Source organism: Vulpes lagopus, chromosome 12, assembly GCF_018345385.1.
Source record: "Vulpes lagopus strain Blue_001 chromosome 12, ASM1834538v1, whole genome shotgun sequence".
NCBI lineage: Eukaryota > Metazoa > Chordata > Mammalia > Carnivora > Canidae > Vulpes > Vulpes lagopus.
In genome coordinates this window covers 27,762,041-27,785,991 of record NC_054835.1, presented here as the reverse complement: position 1 = coordinate 27,785,991, position 23,951 = coordinate 27,762,041, and the positions used below count along the sequence as shown (strand labels likewise).

Genomic DNA, 23,951 nt, shown 5'->3' with positions numbered 1-23,951 from the left:
AAATAAATAAAACGAAATTCACTCCTTCTCTTGACTCTATTGTTGCTTCAAAACCAGTTTCAGAGGCACCTGGGTGGTTCAGCAGTTGAGTGTCTGCCTTAGGCTCAAGGCATTATCTTGGGGTCCCAGGATCAAGTCCCACATTGGGCTACTTACACGGAGCCAGCTTCTCTCTCTGCCTCTCTCTGTCTCTGTGTCTCTCATGAATAAATAAACATAATATTAAAAAAAAAAAACCAATCTGATTCTTCTCATTCCATTTCCACCAACTTTGTAGGTCCTATAATAATACACTTCCCCAATTTAACATCCCATAGACTAGTATCCTTTGCCAAATTATTGTAAACAATCAAAAGTTAGGTTTGCCCAATATCAGGTAATTTTGATACCCTTTCTTAGGCCTTATTTCCTTCTTGTTCCTACCTTAAAATGAAGTCTTGATTTTTATAAAACTCTACTACCTTTGTTAGTTTCCTACTCTACAGATGTTTCCTTCAGGAACGCTATCTCATGGCTATGGCAGAGACTCAGTTTATGGCCCTCTATTCCCTATTTCCTTAGAGATGTTTCTGTTTTTAATGATGGAAATAGTAAGTAAAGATGATTGTCATAGGAAGGGAAAAGAGAAAATCTAACTTAAAGACTATTAAAATATTTCTGCAAGGATGCTTGGTGGCTCAGTGGTTGAGCATCTGCCTTCTGCTCAGGGCGTGATCCTGGGATCCTGGATCAAGTCCCACATGGGGCTCTTTGAGGAGAGCCTGCTTCTCCCTCTGCCTATGTCTCTGCCTCTCTCTATGTGTCTCTCATAAATAAATAAATAAAATCTTTTAAAAGATTTTAAAATAAAATATTTCTGCAAGGAGTGATCAAGACCTATAGTATAAGCAATAGAAATAGGAAACGGACAACATAGAGACCTCATGAAAACATTTAAGAGATCTTAGTGGTATGTTTGTTAGGAACAAAGGAATAATAGATGACATCAAATGCATCATCTGGTAAATAAAGGAATGTGTATATTAAGATGCCTTTTTGGGTATATACTCAGTGTATACCCCAATAATATTGAAATCTGTCCTCTGACCCTCAGAGGTATTATTTCCCATCATGTTTCTAGATGGTAGAGACTGCATTGGATCAAAGAAATACAGTAGAAAAACTGGAAAATACAGTTCAAAAAACTACTAAAAGATAGGAAAGAAACGATAAGAAAAATGGAGAATAGATCCAGGATGTTCAGTATCTCACTGATGGGACAAAGCATAAAAGAGGTTTTCCTCTGAAGTCTTTTCTTATGAATACAATAGCTAAGTAAAGTTATGAGATTTCAAATGCATGTGTTTTTACATTTAAAGGGCCCCACCAAATGACAGCACAATTAATGAGATGGCCTATCCATAACCATAAAATGACCAAAAAAATTTTTAGAGTATGGATAAAATATTCTGAAAGTTCCAAGAGAAATGGGTTCAGGAAGGGCTATGGTGAAAAAAGGAGGAAGACACAATTAGTATGGCATCAGTTTCTCAGCAAGAACACTGGAAGCTAAAATAACACAATTATGTTAAAAATAAGAGAAAATAATCTCCAGTCTAGTATTTCATATTCAACCAACTATCCATCATCTAAAGGATTAAATAAAGACATTTCCAAACAGTCAACTTCTCAGAAAGTTGGCCTTTTATGTACTCTTCCTTAGGAAACTTCTAAAGGATATGCTTCACCTGATCAAGGAAATGAACCAAGAAAGAATGAGATGTATAATTCAAACCAGAAATAAAGCAAAAAGAATTACTGAAATGATGGTAAAGAAATCCCAGAAACAGGGATGCCTGGGTGGCTCAGTGGTTGGGCGCCTGCCTTTGGCTAGGGGCATGATCCCGGAGCCCTGGGATAGAGTCCCACATCGGGCTCCCTGCATGGAGCCTGCTTCTCCCTCTGCCTGTGTCTCTGCCTCTCTCTTTGTGTCTCTCATGAATAAATAAATAGAAATAAAATCTTTTTTAAAAATTAAAAAAAAAATAAAAGAAGTCCCAGAAACAGGTACACAGGAGGTCTATACAGCAGGAGGATAGATAGCACTGGGAGGGATGTGGAAAAAAATGAAACTTAGGAATCATGTGATGTGTCTGAAAATGTCAACAAGAGTTTTACCGTTCTGATAGAACCATCTGAGGCTAGGGTGCCTGGATGGCTCAGTCAGTTGAGTGTCCAACTCTTTTGACTTTGGCTCAGGTAATGATCTCAAGGTCATGAGATTAAGCCCCGAGGCAGGCTCACAGAGCCTGCTTGAGATTCTCCCTTTCTCCCTCTGCCACACCCCTGGCTAGCTCGCTCTTTCTTCAATAAATAAATCTGGGATGACTGAGTGGCTCAGCTCAGGGCATGATCCTGGGTCTAGGGATCTCAAGTACTGCATCAGGCTCCCTATGAGGAGCCTGCTTCTCCCTCTATGTCTCTACCTCTCTCTCTCTGTGTGCCTCATGAATAAATAAAATCTTTTAAATAAATAAATAAATCTTTAAAAAGTCTGACTGAAATAATGATACATGCATAGAAAAATTAGGCAAATTGAAGGGAAAAAAGAAAATTATTAGCTCCAGAAAAAAAAAAAAAAAAAAAAAAAAAAAAACTAAAAAAAGCTCCAGGAAAAGCAGACATAGTATATTACATGACTGATAAAAGCAGTATTTGCAGAGTCCTAATGGCTATGGTCTGAATGTCTCTCCAAAATTCACTTGTTTATTTCTTTTGTTTTGGGGGGTTTTTTTGTGGTTGTTTGTTTTTTAGTAATCTCTATACCCAACATGGGGCTTAAATTCAAGACACTGAGATCAAGAGTCATATGCTCTTCTGACTGAGCCAACCAAGTACCCCTCAAAATTCATTCAAGTACCTAACCCCCAAGGTGATATAATTAGGAGGTGAGTTATTTGGGAAGTGATAACTTCATGAGAGGAAAGCCACCATAAATGAGATTAGTACTCTGATGGAAGAGGCCCCAAGAGATCAACCCCATCTGCTCTGAGCATACAACCAAAAGTCTGTGACCCAAAAGAGGGCCCTAACTTATCTATGCTGGCACCTTGATCCCAGACTTCCAACCTCCAGAACTGTGAAACTAACTTTCTGTTGTATATAGGGTCCTAAGTCTTTGGTATTTTGTTGCAGCAGCCCAAGTGGAAGTGAATACGGATAGAGCAAGAAATTATAAAGTATGTAATCTTTATCTTCCATAACAAGAAGTTATTATTAATAACAGCAGCTAAGATATAGTGCATACTCTGGACATTATATATATTTATATTATTTATTATATTATATATATATATACATTATATATATTACTTATTTTATCCTCTCTCAACCTATGAGCAGATAGTAATATCCCCATTTTATAGACAAGGTAAGTAAGTTCACAGAAGTTAACTGATTTGCATAAATCACAGTATAGATCTTGGATTTTAACTAGAATAGCCTATATCCAGGAAATCAATTTCAGATTGGGGGGAAAAAAATGTCAACACAAGCATATTATTTAGAAATAAGGAGGTAGGGACACCTGGGTGGCTCAGGGGTTGAGCATCTATCTGCCTTCGGCTCAGGGTGTGATCCTGGAGTACTGGGATCGAGTCCTATATTGGATTCCCTGCATTGAGCCTGCTTCTCCTCCCTCTGCCTATGTCTCTGCTTCTCTCTGTGTGTTTCTTATGAATAAATAAATAAAATTTTAAAAAGAGAGAGAAAGAAAAAGGAGGTAAATACAAGAAGATGCTGAAATAAAGTGGTGACATGCTTGAGGTTGGTAAAGTATGAAACAAGGAATTACTGTTTGTACTTATATGCTTTGTGCTTCTGTGACTTTTCAAATTATTTACAAAACCTAATTTGATAAAAATAAAAGTTTGAAGTTAGGAGGAAAATTGGTATGAAGGTAGAGGAGATCAAATGTGAGATGATAGTGGATTATATAAATATAAATGATCTTTAGGTAACTAGAAATGGAGCTCAGTTGTGAATTTCCCAGAGACCTGTTCATATAAATCAGAAGAATGATAAATTCTCCAAACATAAATTCACAGAAAAAAAAAATGTGACAAGAACTAAACTCATAGAGGGAAAAATGTGGCCAGTATACTAATCCTTGATGACCTACCAATCCAGGTAAAGAATTGGTGAACAAGGCATCAAGATACATAGATTTTACAACTTAGCACCATACAACAGAGGAAAAAAAGTATTGTGCACATAGCCTATTTTGTTGGAGTGATTAGCTTCTTGGGAGCCACTGTGTTCTTTTATTAGTGTTTATAAACTAGTTGCACTTTATTTAATCTTGTGCCTGTCACACTTCAATTCCTTTGGGCTCTTGTTTATTTTAAGTGGATGATCATTTATGACAGGTCATAGAAGTATACAAGATGTGCTCAGGGGTACCTAGATGGCTCAGTCGGTTAAGTGTCTGCCTTTGGCTCAAGTCATAGTCCCAGGGTACTGGGATCAAGCCCCACATTCAGATCTCTGCTCAGCGAGGAGCCTGCTTTTCCCTCTCCCTCTGCCCATCCCCCCCACCACCTTGTTCATGCTTGCTCTGTCACTCTCTCAAATAAATAAAATCTTAAAAAAAAGGGTGGGGGGGAGGTGGAGTTACTGGATAAATATAAGTGTTTGAAGTTATAGTTCCTCAAAACTTGGCAGAGAATTACCATACGATCAGCAATTCCACCTTTAGGGGCGTGTGTGTATGTGTGTGTGGACAAAAGAGTTAAAAACAAGGACTCAAAAAGATATATGTATACCCAGATACATAGCAGCATAATACCCAAAAGATGAAAGCAATTCAGTGTTCAATGACAGATAAATGGATTTTTTAAATGATGTATATAGGAACACCTGAGTGGCTCAGTGGTTGAGTGTCTGCCTTCAGCTTGTGCCGTGATCCTGGAGTCCCGGGACCAAGTCCCGCATCCGGCTCCCTGCATGGACCCTGCTTCTCCCTCTGCCTATGTCTATGCCTCTCTCTCTCTCTGTGTCTCTCATGAATAAATAAATAATAAAATCTTTAAAAATAAATAAATAAACATGAAGTATGTATACACACACACACACACACACACACACACACACTATGGAATATTATTCAGCCTTAAAAAGGAAAATATTATACATGCTACACTGTGGATGAACACTGACATTACACTAAGTGAGATAATAAATAACCTAGCCACAAAAGCATAGATATATGGCTCCACTTACATGAAGTACCTACCTAGACTTAAATTCATAGAAAAGAGAGTAGAATGATGGTTGCAGGGATTGAAAGAAGTTGGGAATGGAAGGCTATTATTTAATAGGTACAGAATTTCAGTTTGGACAGATGATGACATCTTCAGTTCTGGAGATGGTGATGATGGTTGCATAACAATGCAAATGTAATTAATTGAACTGAACTATACACTCAAAAATGGTTACAATGATAAATTTTATGTTACATGTATTTTACCACAATGGAAAAAAAAACTAAGAATGTAATATGAAAAAAAAAAGAATGTAAAATGGTACAACTGCTTTGGAAAACAATTAGGCAGTTTCTTAAAATATTAAACATAGAGTTACTATATGGCCACCAATTCCACTCTTAGGTATAAACCCAAGAGAAATGAAAGGAAATGTCCACACAGAAACTTGTACATGAATGTTTATAGTAGCATTATCAAAATAGCCAAAGGAAGAAGCAACTAAACTATTAACTGATGAATGAATAAGAAAATGTGATACAGCCATACAATATTTTTCAGCTCTACAAAGGAATGAAGTAGGGTGCCTGAGTGGCTCAGTTAGTTAAGTGTCTGACTCTTGATCTCAGCTCAGGTGTTGATCTGAGGGTCATGAATTCAGGCCCCGTGTTGGGCTCCACACTGGGCATGCATCTACTCTAAAAAAACAAAAAAAAAAACAAACAAAAAAGGAATGAAGTACTGATTCATGCTAGAACATGAGTGAACCTTTAAAACATTCTAAGTAAGTAAGTAAGTAAGTAAATAAATAAATAAATAAAACATTCTAAGTGAAAAAACCAAGACATAAAAGGCCACATACTGTGATTCCATTTATATGACATGTTCAGACAGCCAATCCATTGAGACTATACAGACAGAAAGTAGATTATCATTATAGCTGCAAAACTCTGAATCTAAAAACCACTGAACTGTACATTTTTAAAGGGTGAATTTTATGGTATGTGAATAGCTCAAGAAAGTTGCTTTTTAAGAAAACATTAATGAGGGTAGCCCCGGTGGCGCAGCACGGTTAAGCGCCGCCTGCAGCCCAAGGTGTGATCCTGGAGACCGGGATCGAGTCCCACATCAGGCTCCCTGCATGGAGCCTGCTTCTCTCTCTGCCTGTGTGTCTCTGCCTCTCTCTCTCTCTCTCTCTGAATAAATAAATAAAATCTTAAAAAAAAAATTAATGAAAGAAATTGAAGATAACACAAAGAAATGTGAATATATTCCATGCTCATGGATTGGAAGAATTAATATTGTTAAAATGTCCATACTACCCAAAGCAATCTATAGATTCAATGCAATCCCTATCAAACTGCCATTTTCACAGAACTAGAACAAAATAATCCTAAAATTTGTATGGAACCACAAAGACTCCAAATAGCCAAAGCAATCTTGAGAAAGAACAAAGCTGAAGGAATCATGACTCCAGATTTCAAGATATACTACAAAGCTATAGTAAAACAGTATGGTACTGGCACAAAAATAAACATATAATAAATAGTAAAAAAATAGGGAAGCCCGGGTGGCTCAGTGGTTTGGCACTGCCTTCAGCCCAGGGCCTGATCCTGGAGACCCAGGATCGAGTCCCACATCAGGCTCCCTGCATGGAGCCTGCTTCTCCCTCTGCCTGTGTCTCTGACTCTCTCTCTCTCTCTCTCTCTCTCTCTGTGTGTGTGTGTCTCTCGTGAATAAATAAATAAATAATCTTTTTAAAAAAATAGCCCAGAAATAAATCCATACTTATATGGTCAGTTAATCCATGACAGAGGAGTCAAGAATATATAATGGGGAAAAGACAGTGTCTTCAATAAATGGTGCCAGGAAAAAAATATGAATAAATAAATAAATAAATAAATAAATAAATAAATAGTGCCAGGAAAACTGAACAGCCACATACAAACGAATGAAAGTGGACCACTTTTTTTTATACCATAGACAAAAATGAACTCAAAATGGGTTAAAGACCTAAATGTGAACCCCAAAACCATGAAACTCCTAGAAGAAAGTATAAGCTGTAATTTCTTTGACACTGACTGTAGAAATATTTTTCTTGTGATGTCTCCTCAGACAGGGAAGATAAAGTAAAAATAAACTACTGGGACTACACCCAATTGCACAGTGAAGGAAACTGTCAACAAAATGAAAAGGCAATCTACTCAATGGGAGAAGATATTTGCATAGGATACATCCAATAAGGGGTTAATACCCAAAATATAAAAAGAACTCATACAACTCCATGCCAAAAAACCCCCACAAATAATCCAATTTTAAAATGGGCAATGAACCTGAATAGACAGTTTTCCAAAGAAGACATACAAATGGCCGATAGACACATGAAAAGGTGCTCAATATCAGTAATCATCAGGGAAATGCAAATCTAAACTGCAACAAGACAACACCTTATACCTGTCAAATTGGCTAGTATCAAAAAGACAAGAGGGGCACTGGGTGGCTCAGTTGGTTAAGTGTCTGATTTTAGCTCAAGTCATGATCCCAGAGTCCTAGGATTGAGCCCCACATCAGACTCCCTGCTCAGTGGGGAGCCTGCTTCTTCCTCTCCTGCCCTTCCTCCCACTTGTGCTCACTCTCTCTCTAATATATAAATAAGATCTTAAAAAAAAGAAAAAAAAAAAAAACCCCCAGACAGGTAACAAGTGTTGGTGAGGAAGTAGAGAAAAAGGAACCTTCATGCGTTATTGGTAGAAATGCAAATTGGTGCGGCCACTATGGAAAACAGTATGGAGATTCCTCAAAAAAATTGAAAATAGAGGGCAGCCCAGGTGGCTCAGTGGTTTAGTGCTGCCTTGGCCCGAGACGTGATCCTAGAGTCCCAAGATGGAGTCCCATGTCGGGCTCCCTGCATGGGGCCTGCTTCTCCCTCTGCCAGTGTCTCTGCCTCTCTCTCTCTCTCTCTCTCTCTCTGTGTCTCTCATGAATAAATAAATAAAGTCTAAAAAAAATTGAAAATAGAAATGCCATTATGATCCAGTAATTTCGCTACTACTGTGTACTGACCCAAAGAAAACAAACACATACACACACAAAAGAAAACACTCTTTGAAAAGGTATATGCATACCTATGCTTATTACAGCATTACTTACATTATTATAGCCATGATATAGAAGCAACCTAAACGTCCAGTGATAAATGAATGGATAAAGAAAATGTGATATATATGTACAATGGAATGTTACTCAATCAAAAAAAAAAAGAATGAAATCTTGTCATTTGGAACAACATGGATAGACCTAGAGAGTAACTAAGTCAGACACACAAAGACAAAGTCAGACACATGGTTTTGCTCAGACGTAGAACCTAAAAAACAAAACAAATGACCAAACAAAGCAGAAACAGAATAAGAACAAACTGGTAGTTGCCAGAGGGGAGGGGTATGAGGGGATGAGCCAAATGGATGAGGGGATACATGGTATAGGATTCTCGTTATGGAATGAAAATATCATGGGATGAAATGTACAGCATAGGGAATACAGTCAATTGTATTGTTATAGTGTTGTAGGGTGAGAGATGGTAGTAGCTATCGCTGTAGTGAGCATAGCATAATGTATATAGTTGTCCAATCACTATGTTGTATACCTGAAACCAATATAACAGTGTGTATCAACTATACTTCAATTAAAAGAGGATGTTCTCTTCAATTAAAAGAGGATGGGAGGGGGGGGGATCCCTGGGTGGCGCAGCGGTTTAGCGCCTGCCTTTGGCCCAGGGCACGATCCTGGAGACCCGGGATCGAATCCCACGTCGGGCTCCCGGTGCATGGAGCCTGCTTCTCCCTCTGCCTGTGTCTCTGCCTCTCTCTCTCTCTCTCTGTGTGACTATCATTAAAAAAAAAAAAAAAAAAAGAGGATGGGGATGTGAGAGGGGGAAAAACATTATTTTAATTTGTACTTCTACCAATCCAAAATAATTCTTAATTATATGAAAATTTTTTCAAACTATATGATATTTCTTATCTGCTAGCAAATGCTGTCAAAAATAAACATTAATGACATTAAGTAGTCAATTAACGTTAACAGACAATGCTTAAAAATTGTTTGCTTAAAAAAAAATTGTTGGGGAGCCTGGGTGGCTCAAGTCAGTTAAGCACCTGACTCTTGATTTTGGTGAAAGTCATGTTCTTGGGGTCATGAGATCAAGCCCCATGTGGGACTCTGTGCTCAGCAAGGAGTCTGCATAAGGTTCTCTCTCCTCTCCCTCTTCCTCTCCCCCTTCCCCAGCTCTCTCTCTCTCAAATAAACAAAGAAATCGGTAAAAAAAAAAATTGTCTTTACCTCCATGGGCATCTGTACATGTAGTTATAATTTTATGGACTTATAAATGGAGTTAATATTTCTAATCAATCTAAAGTTAGAAAAAATAAGTATATAATTTTATACAAAAATCACAGTTCATATAACAAATTTATAGTATATCATCATCTTCCTCAGAGGCTATCATGACTGCCATGGTTTCTCCCTCCGTATTTAACAACTGCTCTACAGTTATCTATATTCTCATTCAGAATTTCAGAGGCTTCCATAGTGATTTGTACCTTTGGGTTCAATAATTCCTGATTAAGTGTTAAAAAAAAAGTGGCCACAAATTTCCTTGACTATGGGTATAATCTCTCTAGCATGCTGTGACCAAGCTTCCAAACAAAAAGATTTTAAGATTCCATAATTTAGTACTTAATAATTTAACTTATAATGTACTATTAGAAATACTATCAGAAAATCTTTTAATAAAATAATTTGTTAAAAATATATTTCTTTTGCAGATTACCTTGCTTGCTGTATCAGGATGATTAGTCTTGATTTCATATTCCAGCCTGTATTGAATGTAATCCAGATCAGAGTCAGCTTTCTGGAACTAAAGATCAGCACAAATAACATTTTGTGAACCAAAAGATATATTAATAAACATGATATACTGTTAATTATTCTTTCTTTTCTCCTTATATTTTTTAGTATTTCGATCACATGAAGTACACAAATTTTGGAAATATGGAAATAGAAAAGCATATAAAACCTCCATCATCTATAATACCCATGCTCTATTAAAAATTTAAAAACTAGTTAACATTTTAAAAGTTGTTTCTCTATACATCTCTCTTAGATTTAGAGCCAAAATTAAGAGTTCTACTTTGTGGGATGCCTGGGTGGCTCAGCAGTTTAGTGCCTGCCTTTCACCCAGGGTGTGATCCTGGAATCCCGGGACCGAGTCCCGCATCTGGCTCCCTGCATGGAGCCTGCTTCTACTTCTGCCTGTGTCTCTGCCTCTCTCTCTCTGTGTCTCTCATGAATAAATAAATAAAATCGTTTTTTAAAAAAGTACTTAAAAACAAAATAAAACAAAAAATGGCACTTAAAATGTCCTTCAGAAAGGGGCACCTGAGTGGCTCAGTTAGTTGAGCATTTGACTCCTGGTTTTGGTGCAGATCATGATCTCAGGGAATCCAGCCCTGCATGGCGCTCTCCGAATTTGGCATTTATTTTCTCCCTCTCCCTCTGCTCCTCTCCTTCCCAATAAAATAAATAAATAAAATCTTTTTTAAAAAATGTTTTTCAAAAATGAAGTCTTTATATTTACTTATATAACTGTTAGATTAATCTAACAGTTATATGCTATATGCTATGATTAAATTATCCAATAGTCAGACTTTGTTAAGCAGACTAATAATTACTACACATGTATATGTACGTATATAAAGAAAATTCCTGGGGTACCTGGCTGGCTCAGTCAATAGAGCATGCCACTCTTGATCTCAGGGTTCATGCCACATTGGGCACGGAGCCTACTTAAGAAAAAAAATTTTTAATTAAAAAAAAAAAGAAAGAAAAAAATTCCTATTGGCTTAATTTCCCATATTGGAATATGCTCAGGGACAACATTTCTTTTACATTAAAAAAACGTACTAACCTATATAACATTTGGATGGAGAGTATGAGGAAAGGGACAAGGGAGAGGGCAAACCAAATAAAACAAATTAAACAAAGACTACACATTCAAGACCTAATTTGTTTAATTATTGAAAAAGACTACAGTTCCACAGCTTTATATATAATTGATGATGTCACTTAACAATCTAAGCATAATTTTTTAAGTAACTTCTATTATAATAAGATACCAAAGAGTGTGCTCTCAATCAATGATATGATGGAGTCAGCTAAATTTTCAAAAACGTTTGTAAACCAGTTTTTAAACACAGGCATAACTAAAAATTAAATTATATAAATTTACCAGTAAACCAATTATTAAAAACAAATATATACTCAAAAATCCTAAATTCCTAGTGATTTTTACTATATTTTACTATTATATATGCTCTTGATTATCTATTATATGTATATAATGAAAATACTGTCTCATGTGCTATGTATGTCTTCCCAACTCCACTTTCAGCGACATCATGCTGGTAGCTTGCAATTGGCCAGCATGGGAATATTTACACCAAGGAAATTGGCAAATGATAAAATTCAGGGCTTTCCACCTCCTTCTCCCCCTAGCTGCATTTATATGTATACTTACTTCTGCTTTCAAAAGATTTTTTAAAATTCCTATCCCCCCACTTAACTAATGTGCCTACATTTTTACTGGAAAAATATTTCAGAAAATAAATTGAATTTTAAACAGACTTTCAAAAACAGGGGGAGAAAGGAATAGGGAGTTATTGTTTAATGGGTCCAGAGTTTGAGTTTGGAAAGATGAAGAAGTTCTGGAAATGGGTGGTGGTTGTAGTTGTACGACAATGTGAATGTACTTAATACCACTAAACTATAAACTTAAAATGGTAAATTTTGTTATATATATTTTACCACAATTAAAAATTTTAAAAAACAAATGTGAGAAAAACAGCTTGGAAGTAGAATGTAATCCTCCGTGAAGAACTGAACAGAACATTTCATGATAAATACACAGGGAAGTTTTTACTTACTAGTGAAGTCAGTGGGCTAGGGAATAAGCAGGGGGGGAAAAGATAAAAGGATACCAATGTGATGCTGAAAATTAGAAAAACAAGATTTTCTGATTTGAACCCTTCATTTTCATATAAACAAAGAAACAACCTAAGTTATTTGCCTCTAGTTCTATTTTCATTACTATGTTTTTTATGCAGTTAGACCAAAGTCTATACATAATATACATGACATTAAAGCCAGTAAGAGTCTCAGAGATGGGGAAGGGGGGCAGTGTTAAGACGTTACCAAAGGTTTTTTTGTTTTTAAGTTTCAAATTTTTTATTTATTTATGATAGTCACACACACAGAGAGAGAGGCAGAGACATAGGCAGAGGGAGAAGCAGGCTCCATGCACCGGGAGCCCGACGTGGGATTCGATCCCGGATCTCCAGGATCGCGCCCTGGGCCAAAGGCAGGCGCCAAACCGCTGCGCCACCCAGGGATCCCTGTTTTTAAGTTTCAAACCTAATATCACAAGTTAGTCCTTTAAAAAATTCCCTCTGAGCATAACCTGGTAATATAGTCCAGAAAAAAGAAAGTAAAAGAACTGAGATATAATATATGGTAGAAGTTCTAGCCCTGCTATCACTAACAAGCTATGTGGCCTTAGGTTAGTCTTCCATCTCTCTGGGTCTCTTCTATTAAATAAAAGAGTTGGAAATCTAAGGTCTCTTCCAACACTAATATTCTTTTATTTCATAATACTAAAAATAAATCCAAGTTTAATTTATCAAAATATTAGAATTTAGAAAAGACGAATTTCCTTCTTCTAAGATATTAAAACTTGACATTTGAGTTTCAGATTTTAATGTTTATAGTTAAGATTTAGCCTCTACTATTTGTTTTCTTCCAAAACAAAGTTGACTGTCATTTCAGTTTCAACTATATAATTTCTGCAACCTGCCCATCGTTCTTCCCAAACACCAAAACCCTATAAGCAATATTGCACTACTCAGAGCTATTTACACAGCAGAGACAATATCGATAGGGTTCTAGGATCTGGTCATAAACAGAAAATTTTTTAGTCACATGGTAGGAAATTTGCTGACCAAATATTATTAGTCTCCAAAATTCATTAGTGGTCTAAGGGAATAAACTAATGCTGATAAACATTATTCACAGCCCTCCTCAGTTATAAATTAGCCACTTTATGCCTTGTTAACAGTGAGGTTGCTCTTTAATTAACTTTAGCTACCTATCTTATTTTTAGTATTAGAATACTTAAAATTAGTGAAATTGGGGGGCGGAAACACTGAGGGAGAGGGAGAGAAAGAATCTTACGCAGGTTCCACGCACAGTGTGGAACCCAACATGGCTCTTGATCTCACAACTCTGAGATCAAGATCTGAGCCAACATTAAGAATCAGATGCTTAACCGAGTCACCCAGGCACCCCCAAAATTGGTGAATTTTTTAAAACCCAAGACATTCGTATTTCAGAAACCAGTTTTCTTCTAAATCAGTAATAAAAATAAAATGGAAACTTTTATACCCATCTTATGAGTGATAAATTAAATATGCAATTTAGCTGGGTGAAGTCCATTGAAATCAACATTAAAGCCCCCAAAACAGCCAAATTACATTCTGCCAATTGAACACCCCCCCCCCTTTTTAAGGATTTTATTTATTTATTTGAGAGAGAAAGAAAGTGAGAGAGCACAAGTCAGGGGAGAGGCAGAGGGAGAAGCAGACTCCCCACTGAGCAGGGAGCCCAATGCAAGTCTCAATCCCAGGACCCTGGGAACATGACCTGAGCCTAAGGCAGATGCTCAACTGACTTAGCAACCCAGGTGCCTGCCAATTGGACATCACTGGAAACAGACTGGGACTGTAAGGAAGATACTATATAAACAGGAAAAGGAATAGTTTAGGTAATAATTTTGAGTTTTAGAATATGCTACATATTTTCAAAACATATACTAGAATTATATAATTAGCTTAACACTTTAAGTAAATGGCAAAGGATATTAAACTCCATTTAAGGGGCACCTAGGTGACTCAGTGGTTGAACATCCGCCTTTGGCTCAGGGCGTGATCCTGGAGTCCAGGGATTGAGTCTGGCATCAGGCTCCTCGCATAGAGCCTGCTTCTCTGCCTATGTCTCTGCCTCCCTCTGTGGCTCTCATTAATAAATAAATAAAATCTTTTTAAAAAAATTTAAAAATTAAAAAGTTTATAAAAAAAATAATAAACTCCACTCAACTATTTGGCAGCAAGGAGAAAAGAACTCCAGACCAATTTATTTTTTTTTTAATATTTTTTTTAGTTTTTATTTATTTATGATAGTCACAGAGAGATAGAGAGAGGCAGAGACACAGGCAGAGGGAGAAGCAGGCTCCATGCACCGGGAGCCCGACGTGGGATCCGATCCCGGGTCTCCAGGATCGCGCCCTGGGCCAAAGGCAGGCGCCAAACCGCTGCGCCACCCAGGGATCCCTCCAGACCAATTTAAAACATGAAATGAGAGAAGTTGGTAGAGGTACATTCTAGACTCAGTAGCTAGGCTTAGAAATACATTTTCCATAGAAACATCATTCTAAGAGAGAATTAGGCATTTTAATACTTCCAGATCTAGGTTAGTAGTAGTATCAAACAAAGAAACTAGTATTTAACTAACACACTTTCTTTTCATTCCCCTCTCTCCAGTGCAGATTTTAAAACACCTTTATCTCTTTCTCTAAAATAAGTAAATAAATCTTTAAAAAAAAAAAAAGTTAAATACATACCTGCAAAAAAATAAAAAAATCTACAACATAGGCTTAATACTCATAAAATTGTAGGGTTTTTTTTCATTTTGCCTATCTGTCTTCTAATTAAATTACAATGAATATGCATTACATGTATAACTATTTAAAGTACATTTTTTAAGCATAAGTACATTCTATATACTAAGTCACTCTTAAAGATCATTGAGGTTTAGGCACCTGGCTGGCTCAGTCAGCGGGATATGTGTCTTTTGATCTCCGGGCTATAGTTTCAGGACTTACGCTGGTTATAGAGAGTACTTAAAAATAAAATCTTTATTTAAAAAAATTTTTTAAAGATCACTGGGGTTCCCCAATACCTATAGAATTAATTCCAACTCTTAGTATAATTCTTCACAAGATGACATTAACATACTTCCCACCGAGCTTCACATTTTATACCTCAGCCACAGTGAATTTCACTGTCCCAAATATGCGAGGCTAATTTTTAAAATCACTGATCTCTGATAGTGCCTAGCAAACAGCACAGTTCAAATACTATATTGTGTAATATAGAGAATATTGTGAAATCGATTATAATATTTATAATGTGTATATAAAATACTCATGATAAATCATCTTAAAATTATAAAGTTAGAATATGTCATCAATATGACAACACAGCTACATTCCCAAACTATAGAACACAAATAGTGGACATACTTGAAACAAAAACTTAGTATAAACTTGAGGGAGTACATGTTTGGCAGCAATTCTTACTTATGTATATATACTGAAAAAGAAGTATTAATTTCAAATACTTTCAACCTATAAATAGCAAATATTCTTTTTTTTTTCTTTTTAAGATTTATTTTAGAGAGAAAGAGAGAGCACGAGTGGAAGGAGCAGAGGGAGAGAAACTCAAGCAAACTTCAGGCCAAGTAGAGACCCCAACACAGGGTTCAAGTGTAGGACCCTGAGATGGAACCAACAGTTGAATGCTTAACCAACTGTGACATCCAGGTGCCCCTGGATAGCAGATAGTCTTAAGGGGCCTCTGATCCCATGGGGGCAAAGGTGTACAAATCCATGCTTACTAGTTAGCAAGCTAATGCATCTCTGTAAATTTTTCTGGTGAGGTGGAGGTCCTCTAAGGATCTATGGCATAAAGGAAAAAAAAAAAGATTAAAAACCACCACTTTAAGAGAAATGTAGCTTCTGTCTTAGTGTCAATGACAAAGTAATGAACATTGGCAAATGAAATGAATGTCTGTACTCCTAGATGGAGCAGGGGAAAAAAATGGAAAGTACAATAAGTACCAAGAGACAGTCTGATTTTTTTGTCATCCAAAAAAAAAGTGTGATTGATTTGAAACCCAAATGCTAAAGCATATCGCCAGGTACAAAAAAGGCAGACACTGTCCTCTCCTTATTTATTTATTTATTTATTTATTTATTTATTTATTTATTTATTTATTTTATTTTATTTTATTTTATTTTATTTTTTCCTCTAGTGCCAGCCTGCTCTAGTAACACTGAAAGTTTGAAGTGCCGTCATTTACAATTAGGCAGATTGAATGGGGAAAGGAAGAATTTATAAAGTTACACATTTCCTGAGAAAAATAAATTGTTCTATAAAGTTAAATGTATTTTACAATCACTGTCACTACATGAAAATCTTAGTCAAAACTTAGATTTCCTCAATTATAAAATGAGAACAAAAACACTGAATCAAAGAATCAAGGATTGACCTACTCAAACTTTTAAAATGTTATATATTGAGATAAAATAGAAGTAAAACCTATTAAAGTCTGAGAATAGATTTTATCGAGATATTCCTGGGGCCCCTTAGTGGCTCAGTCAGTTAAGCATCTGCCTGCAGCTGGGGTCATGATCCCAAGGTCCCTGAGTGGGCTTCTGCCTCTCTCCCTGCCCTCTCCCCTACTCATGCTTTTGTGCTCTTTCTCTCTCTTAAATAAATAAAATATTTTAAAAATAAGAGAGATTCTTAATACTGAAACTTTGTACTATATATATATTTTTTATAAAAAAAAAAGATTTTATTTATTCATGAGAGACACAGAGAGGCAGAGACACAGGCAGAGGGAGAAGCAGGCTCCATGCGGGGAGCCTGATGCGGGACTCAATCCGGGGACTCCAGGATCACGCCCTGGGCCAAAGGCAGGTGCTAAACCAATGAGCCACCTGGGCATCCCTACTTTGTACTATATTTGCGTAACAAAGTTAAGATTTTTTTTGTTTCAAAACCTAAAATTTCCCACTTGACTTTAAATGAATTCAAATGTATGGTCTTTCATGTACTATTATTGAAATTGAAGATGTGTTCATATCAAAATACAGTTCAAGGCAGAAGAAACCTTCCTTCTCCTCGCCATCTGGTACATTTTTTTTTATTCTTATTCTACTAATACATAATCTTTTACCCAGAAAACTTAATGGTTGTAAAGCTCTGGATAGAAAGAAGACTCAAGTGATATATCTAAAAAGAAATGCATTACATTGTTAACAATTCACCTTTTTTTTTTTTTTTTAAAGTGGCTCCATGCCCAATGTGGGGCTTGAACTCAGGACCCTAAGATCAAAAGTCTCATGCTCGGGCAGCCCGGGTGCGTCAGCTAAACGGGTGCGTCAGCGGTTTAGCACCGCCTTCCGCCTGGGGCGTGATCCTGGAGACCCACCCACTCCCTGCATGGGGCCTGCTTCTCCCTCTGCCTGTGTCTCTGCCTCTCTCTCTCTCTCTCTGTGTGACTATCATAAATAAATAAAAATTAAAATAAAAAAAAATGAATACCTTTAAAAAAAATAAATAAATAAAATAAATAATTTTTTTATAATAAATGTAAAAACTAAAACTATAAACCTTCTAGAAGAAAACATTTGTGGACCTTGAGTTAGGCAAAGATTTCTGATATAAAACACAAAAAGCATAATCCATAGCAGAATAAATGTATAAATTAGACTTCATCCAAATTTTTTATGTGAGAGGGCAAATAACAGAAAAAATTAAAAGACTCTTGCAATAGTTAAAAAGACAAACATTTCAATTTAAAAATAGGCAAAAGATTTCAACAGATATTTTATTAAAGAAGATATTCCAACTGCAAATAAGCACATGAAAAGATATTCAATACCATTAACCACTAAAGAAATGCAAATTCAAACTATAAGGAGATATCACTATACAACTATTAGAATAGCTAAAATGAAAAGTCTGACGCGATTGAGTGACTCTTGATTTTGGCTCAAGTCACAATCTCATGAGTCATGGGATCGAATCCCACATTGGGCTTTATACTTGCTGTGGAGTCCGCTTGGGATTCTCTCTCCCTCTCCCTCTGCCCATCCCACTGGTGCTCAGTCTCCCTAAGATAAATTAATTTAAAAAAAAAAAAAAAAGGGATGCCTGGGTTGCTCAACAGTTTTGCACCTGCCTTCAGCCCAGGGCTTGATCCTGGAGTCCTGGGATCAAGTCCCACATCTGGCTTCCTGTATGGGGCGTGCTTCTCCCTCTGCCTGTGTCTCTGCTTCTCTCTCTCTCTTTATGTCTCTCATGAATAAATAAACAAAATCTTAAAAAAAAAAGAAAAAAAAGACTGACAATAATAAGATACAGAATGTTGGTAAGAATGTGGAGAAACTGGAACTCTAAATCATAGCTTTGGTAAAGATTTTAGTGGTTTTTTATGAGATGAAACACATATTTTTATCACACTAACCAAGAGAAACAAAAACATTATGTCCAAACAAACAGAATATGATGTTTATAACAACTTTATTCATAATAGGTAAAACCTGGAAACAACCCAAAGTCCATAATCTGGTAAATAGATAAATAGTTTGTAATAGTCTATACCAATGAAATACCACTCAGCAATACAAATGGTCCAACTAGTAATATGCACAACAATGTGGGTGAATCTCAGAAGCCCTGTACTAAATGCAGGAAGCCAGGCATATAAAACTGTAAGCCATAAATGACCCATTTACCTTAACTTCTAGAAATGGCAAAACTAGAGATCAATGACTGTTAGGGAGTTTGGGAAAAGGAGGTTGACTACAAAGGGGTATAGGGGACTTTAGGTGATAGAAATGTTCTATCATTGGTGGTTACATCACTGCCCACATTTGTCAAAATTCATCAAATTGTGCAACTAAAATTGTTATAATTTTATTTTATGTAATTGTAAGTTTATTGTATGTAAATTATATCTCAAAACTGATTACAAAAAAAGTAACGGATTCACATTTTATTCTGTTTCATTATTACAAAAAAAGAACTTTAAAACAAGCATTCTAAAAAAAATAAAAATAAAAAAAAAAATAAAACAAGCATTCTTAGTTTGAAATTCAAGGATGAACTATATTGTACACAAAATTAACACCAATTAAGATTTGGAGCAATTTATCTTATGAAATATACAGCAGAGATTGTTTTCATTACTTACTAATTCATCTTAAAACTTAAAGAAAACTCAAGATTTGCCAGAATCTATCCAGATCTATTACAGAAAGAAGAAAAATACAACTACTTAAACAAGCCATAACAACTTCAACTATAAAAATTGTTATTTTAATGCATTTCAATGCATTAATTAGATAGTGAGTTTTTAACTAGTTAAAAGAAAAAAAAAGTTTTTTTTTTTCAAATTAGGACTTCCTAAAACATATACTTTGGGTAATAAAATTATATACTTTTCAGCAACAAGGATTATCATAAATTACTCACAGATACTGAAGAAAGATGTAAAGCAAGAATCAAAATTCTGGTGTGCATTCTGCTTTCAGATGCTTTGACAATACTATTGCACTGCTAGCTGTAAAGTACAGTAGTGCAATAAAGTCAGAGCATTCGTTAGCAGAAATTGGTAGGAAAGGAACACAAAAGCATCTTGCATCAGTTGAAGCTTCAATGTGAAAAGAATTTAAAGAAGGGTTGCCATTTTGGACAGAAGACACCCAAAACCTAAGAACATGTATATCAATGTTAAAAAGAACTGAACTTAAATATCAAAATAATAGTTTTCTGATGACTAACTTATGATTAATATTCAACAGAAACATAGAGAAAGGAATTTTGTAAATACGTCCTAAGCTTTGGAAGTTATTAACATGGGTATTGTTACTACCTTAAGACTAGTATTAACAAAACCAGTTATAATTACTACTAAGGCAAAGTCGTGAAAACTACGTTTTGCTGAAATGTGTTGTTCAGCTCCCCCATTGAAACTGACTGATTAAGTAAGCATATCAGAGAAAACAAATGAAAAGTAAAATAAGTTTCCTCAATCTCTAAATACTCAATCTATCTTTCTGGAATCTAAACTACAATAAACTAAAAAGCTCTTAACCATCTTATGGCTTCTCACCTCAAAAGTTTACAGACTCCCAGGAAATTAATGTCCTAAATAAGATGCTACCTAAGGGAATACCATGGAAGGGGATTTTAAGATTTGAATTAACCCCTAAAGATCTGAAATATAGGAAGAAGTCATCTCTATTTCCTCATATGTACAAAAATCAGGGAAGAAATAATAATGGTACAGAGGGAGGTTCTGAGATTTATGAGTAAGGTTTTCTTGGATTCAAGCCAACTATCATTATCCTAACCTTTTAACTGGTAAGAAACCATTTAAATGTCAGATATAAACCCAGAAATAGAAATAGTATCACAGTATCCCACTGTACTTTTGTGCACTATCACTAGTGGTACCTTAAAAGAACACTAGGCAAATACCACTTGAACCAGTAAGTGAAAGGAAAAAAGACAACAAAGATTACACTACAATGAGCTTATTCCTCCCTTAATAATGTTGATTGATGCAAAAATACTCTCCATTACTTTCACTAAACTAAATAGTCTAGTTCAGCTACTTAGATTCAACCCCCTAAAAAATAAACTCAAATTAAGGATAGCTGGAACATGAGTAAGTGACTTGACCTCAAATCCTAGGCCACATAACTCAGGTATTAGAATAGTTCAATTCTACTAGCCAAGAATCAGGTTTTAAAGACAAGTGCTTCAGAGACAAATGTTTAATTTTCTGGACTAGAAGTTAATTCAAACAAGAAAAATATGAAATATTTTAAAAATGAGAACCAGGCTGACTACAAAATTAGAATAAGTACTTTCTTTTCAAAGTTAAATAGTATCCACTCTCTTTCATTTATTAAATTTTTAACATTAGTTCTTCAACAAATCCTTTATTCGAGTAATGTAGAACCAAAACTCAGTGAAGTGTATAGGAAATCATTTCTTTCCAGTCTTAAAACTAAACCATAAACCAGTTCATAGATAAGACATTTTAAAGCACATGGCAAATCTGAAGATGAGACATATCATCTTTTACTATCCAGTCAAGAGAAAGCAGAAACAACAAAACTATAATAGTTCAAATACATTTTTTAAACCCCGATGATTATGGAAACAAACGAATAACTTTAAGGGGGGGGGGACGGCTACCATTAGGTTACCTGCAAATAATTTAAGACTTGCTTTATTCTCATCTCTTAAAAAAAGAATTTTTAAAACTACCCCATTATTCAAACACCTAAAAGCTTAAGAATCTGGCTATCTTATAATTTTCTAGAACTTTTTTTTCAGGATGTACACTCAATCATTTTCTTCTTAAATTAAAATGTGTTCAATCTAAAAAAAAAAAAAAAGTACCGTGAGCGTGAGAATACTGACTTTCATGCAAAGTCCAAAAAAGTCTTAATTGGTACCTCAAAAATAAACAGCCAACTTGAGGGGGGAGAAAAACTGCTAAAAGCAGAATTACTACCATTTACCATCTTACAATTAGGCAGAAATATCCATCCAAAGGGAGGAATTCAGAATGGGGAAAGGAGCAAGACACTTAAACATTTATGCCTGTTGCCAGAATCAAACTAGGATACTTGACATGTTTTTGGTTCTTTTGTTTCTTTGTTTAAAGACAGTTAATTATAAAAAATAATAATAATAATAATAACAAAACTTTAAGCTAAAAGTTCATTATTACAGGTTTGGAAAAGGGCAAAAAATCCTTCCTTCCTCACTGCCATCCCCGCCTCCATGCCATCCCCCACAGACTCTCACAAAGAAAATTAAAACTCAAAATTGTTATAATAACCGAAAGCCTTCAAATCAAATTTATATATGATAGGCACTACAATTCATGAATACATCAGAAGAAAATAAGATATATCAAGCTCTCACATTTTCTAGAGGTGGGAATGGGGGTGAGTGTGATACTCAATTTCTTCCAGGATCACAAGTGTGGATGTTAAAGTGACCCAAGGTTCAGCCTGGAGAGAACAGCACTGGCCACAAATGATACCTAAGGTGTAATGCTAGGGGGTGGGTAGGGGGGTAGCGGATTACGATGGAGGAGAAAGATTTGGGCTTTTTTTTTACTTAACTTTGTTATTTTTAACAACAACAACAAAACAAAACAAAACAAAACAAAAAACCCGACAGGTGTTCAATGATGGGCGCGTCCTCCAAATTCCGCATTTTAAAGAAAGCCAGCCCAATCCAAACATAATGCAAGGGGCAAAGGGCTGAAGATAGAACAAGGGGAACTAAGAAGAAAAAAGCGCGGGCGATCAAGCTGGTAGTCTAAGAATGGGAGGAAGGGAATAAAGAGGACAAGTAACGGAAGGATCCATAGAAGAAAACTAGGACAGCCCTTCAGCTTGGCGCCCCCAAGCAGGCCTAGAAGCAGCGGGAGTCCTTTCCAATTATTCGCCTCCGCCCCCTACTTTCATAAATGAATGAAATTCGACAGCTCAAAGGTAGGATGCCTTCCATGTCCCAATTCCTCCCATGCTTCAAGAAAGGAGCTTGAGGTTCATTCAGGTCCCCGTCGCTCACATCTCTCCCCCACCCAAGGAATGCCACCTTCAAGCCTAACAGAAATTGGTCTTGGGGCTTCTTTGGCCGCTAGGAAGTTATGCACTCAAGTCTAGAACCTTTCTCAGACTTTCTCAGCCCGCCTTGGAGAACGTGAACCGCTCTGCCCTAATGGGATTTCTCTCCGCCCCCCTCCGTTGATTCCCCACCCCACCCTCCATCCCCCTTCCTCGGAGTGTGAACCTCTCCCCTTCTAGGAGCGCACGGGGATCATTCCCGTCACGTCTTTTTTGGGGGGGAGAGGGGGAATGCATAGAACACTGCCTGCACGAGCCACAGCTCCTTGACGCGCGGAAAGGTAAGAACAAGGAACAAGGAATTCCAAAGGCCCGGCTACCTCAGCATCTCCCGCCATTTCCCTCACGAGTTTCCCGGATGTAACCCCTTCCCCCGCGGCGGTTAAAAGAGACCAAGCAACGGTGACTCCCTTTGATACAAGAGGAAAGAACTTGAATATGGTCCAGCTCCTGCAGCCCAGGGTTTCCAGCGACGCAAAATTGCCTCCCACCTTGGAGGCCATCGGGAGAAATAAACTACCCAGTAGATCTCCTTCACTTTCCACTCACCATCAGTTCCAGCTTATCGACCTCCGCCTCCATGTTGAATAGTTGACATTCCTCAGACCGCGGCGGTGCTTAAGCCGCAAACCGTACTAGCACTGAGGGTCCCTATTGGACAGCTGTCACTCAACGTCTCGCACTCATTGGTTCCTCTGCTTCACTGGCGCCCGCCCATTGGCGACTGGGTAACGCCCCTCCACATGAAACACCTTCTCCAGTTGGGCAGAAACACAAAACGCTGCAGGAGGATTGGCTGCTGTATACTTTTTCTTTTCCATTGGCTGCACCCTCATCTCCACTTTCAATTTCATAGTTAGGGCTCCGCAGAGAAGAGCTTCCGATTGGTACAACCGGAAGAAGAGCCAACCAATGACACAGAAGCTTCCACAGGCACATAGGGGACGTGACACACCTTCTTAGGTCTCCTGCTTCCCCTCCCCTTCGCTCCCGCCTTCCAGTTATTCATACAAGAAGCGCCTCAGCTTTCATTGGCCAGTGCCCGGTGACCTCTTAGCCAATCACAAGCCAGGCTGTGCCCCTACTCTACCCAG

General features: G+C 36.8%; 1 protein-coding gene across 1 annotated transcript in view; it reads right to left on the bottom strand.

The window, feature by feature from the left end:
- Positions 1–23,522, bottom strand: part of SKA2 (spindle and kinetochore associated complex subunit 2) — a 31,994-nt gene extending 8,472 nt beyond the window's left edge. Inside the window, exons 1-2 of the mRNA XM_041726557.1 lie at positions 23,407–23,522; positions 10,069–10,155 (exon numbers count right to left, since the gene is read on the bottom strand). Coding sequence (XP_041582491.1) covers positions 10,069–10,155; positions 23,407–23,439 — 120 coding nt within the window. The 5' untranslated portion in view covers positions 23,440–23,522. The remainder of the gene's footprint in view (positions 1–10,068; positions 10,156–23,406) is intronic.
- Positions 23,523–23,951: the final 429 nt, after the last annotated feature.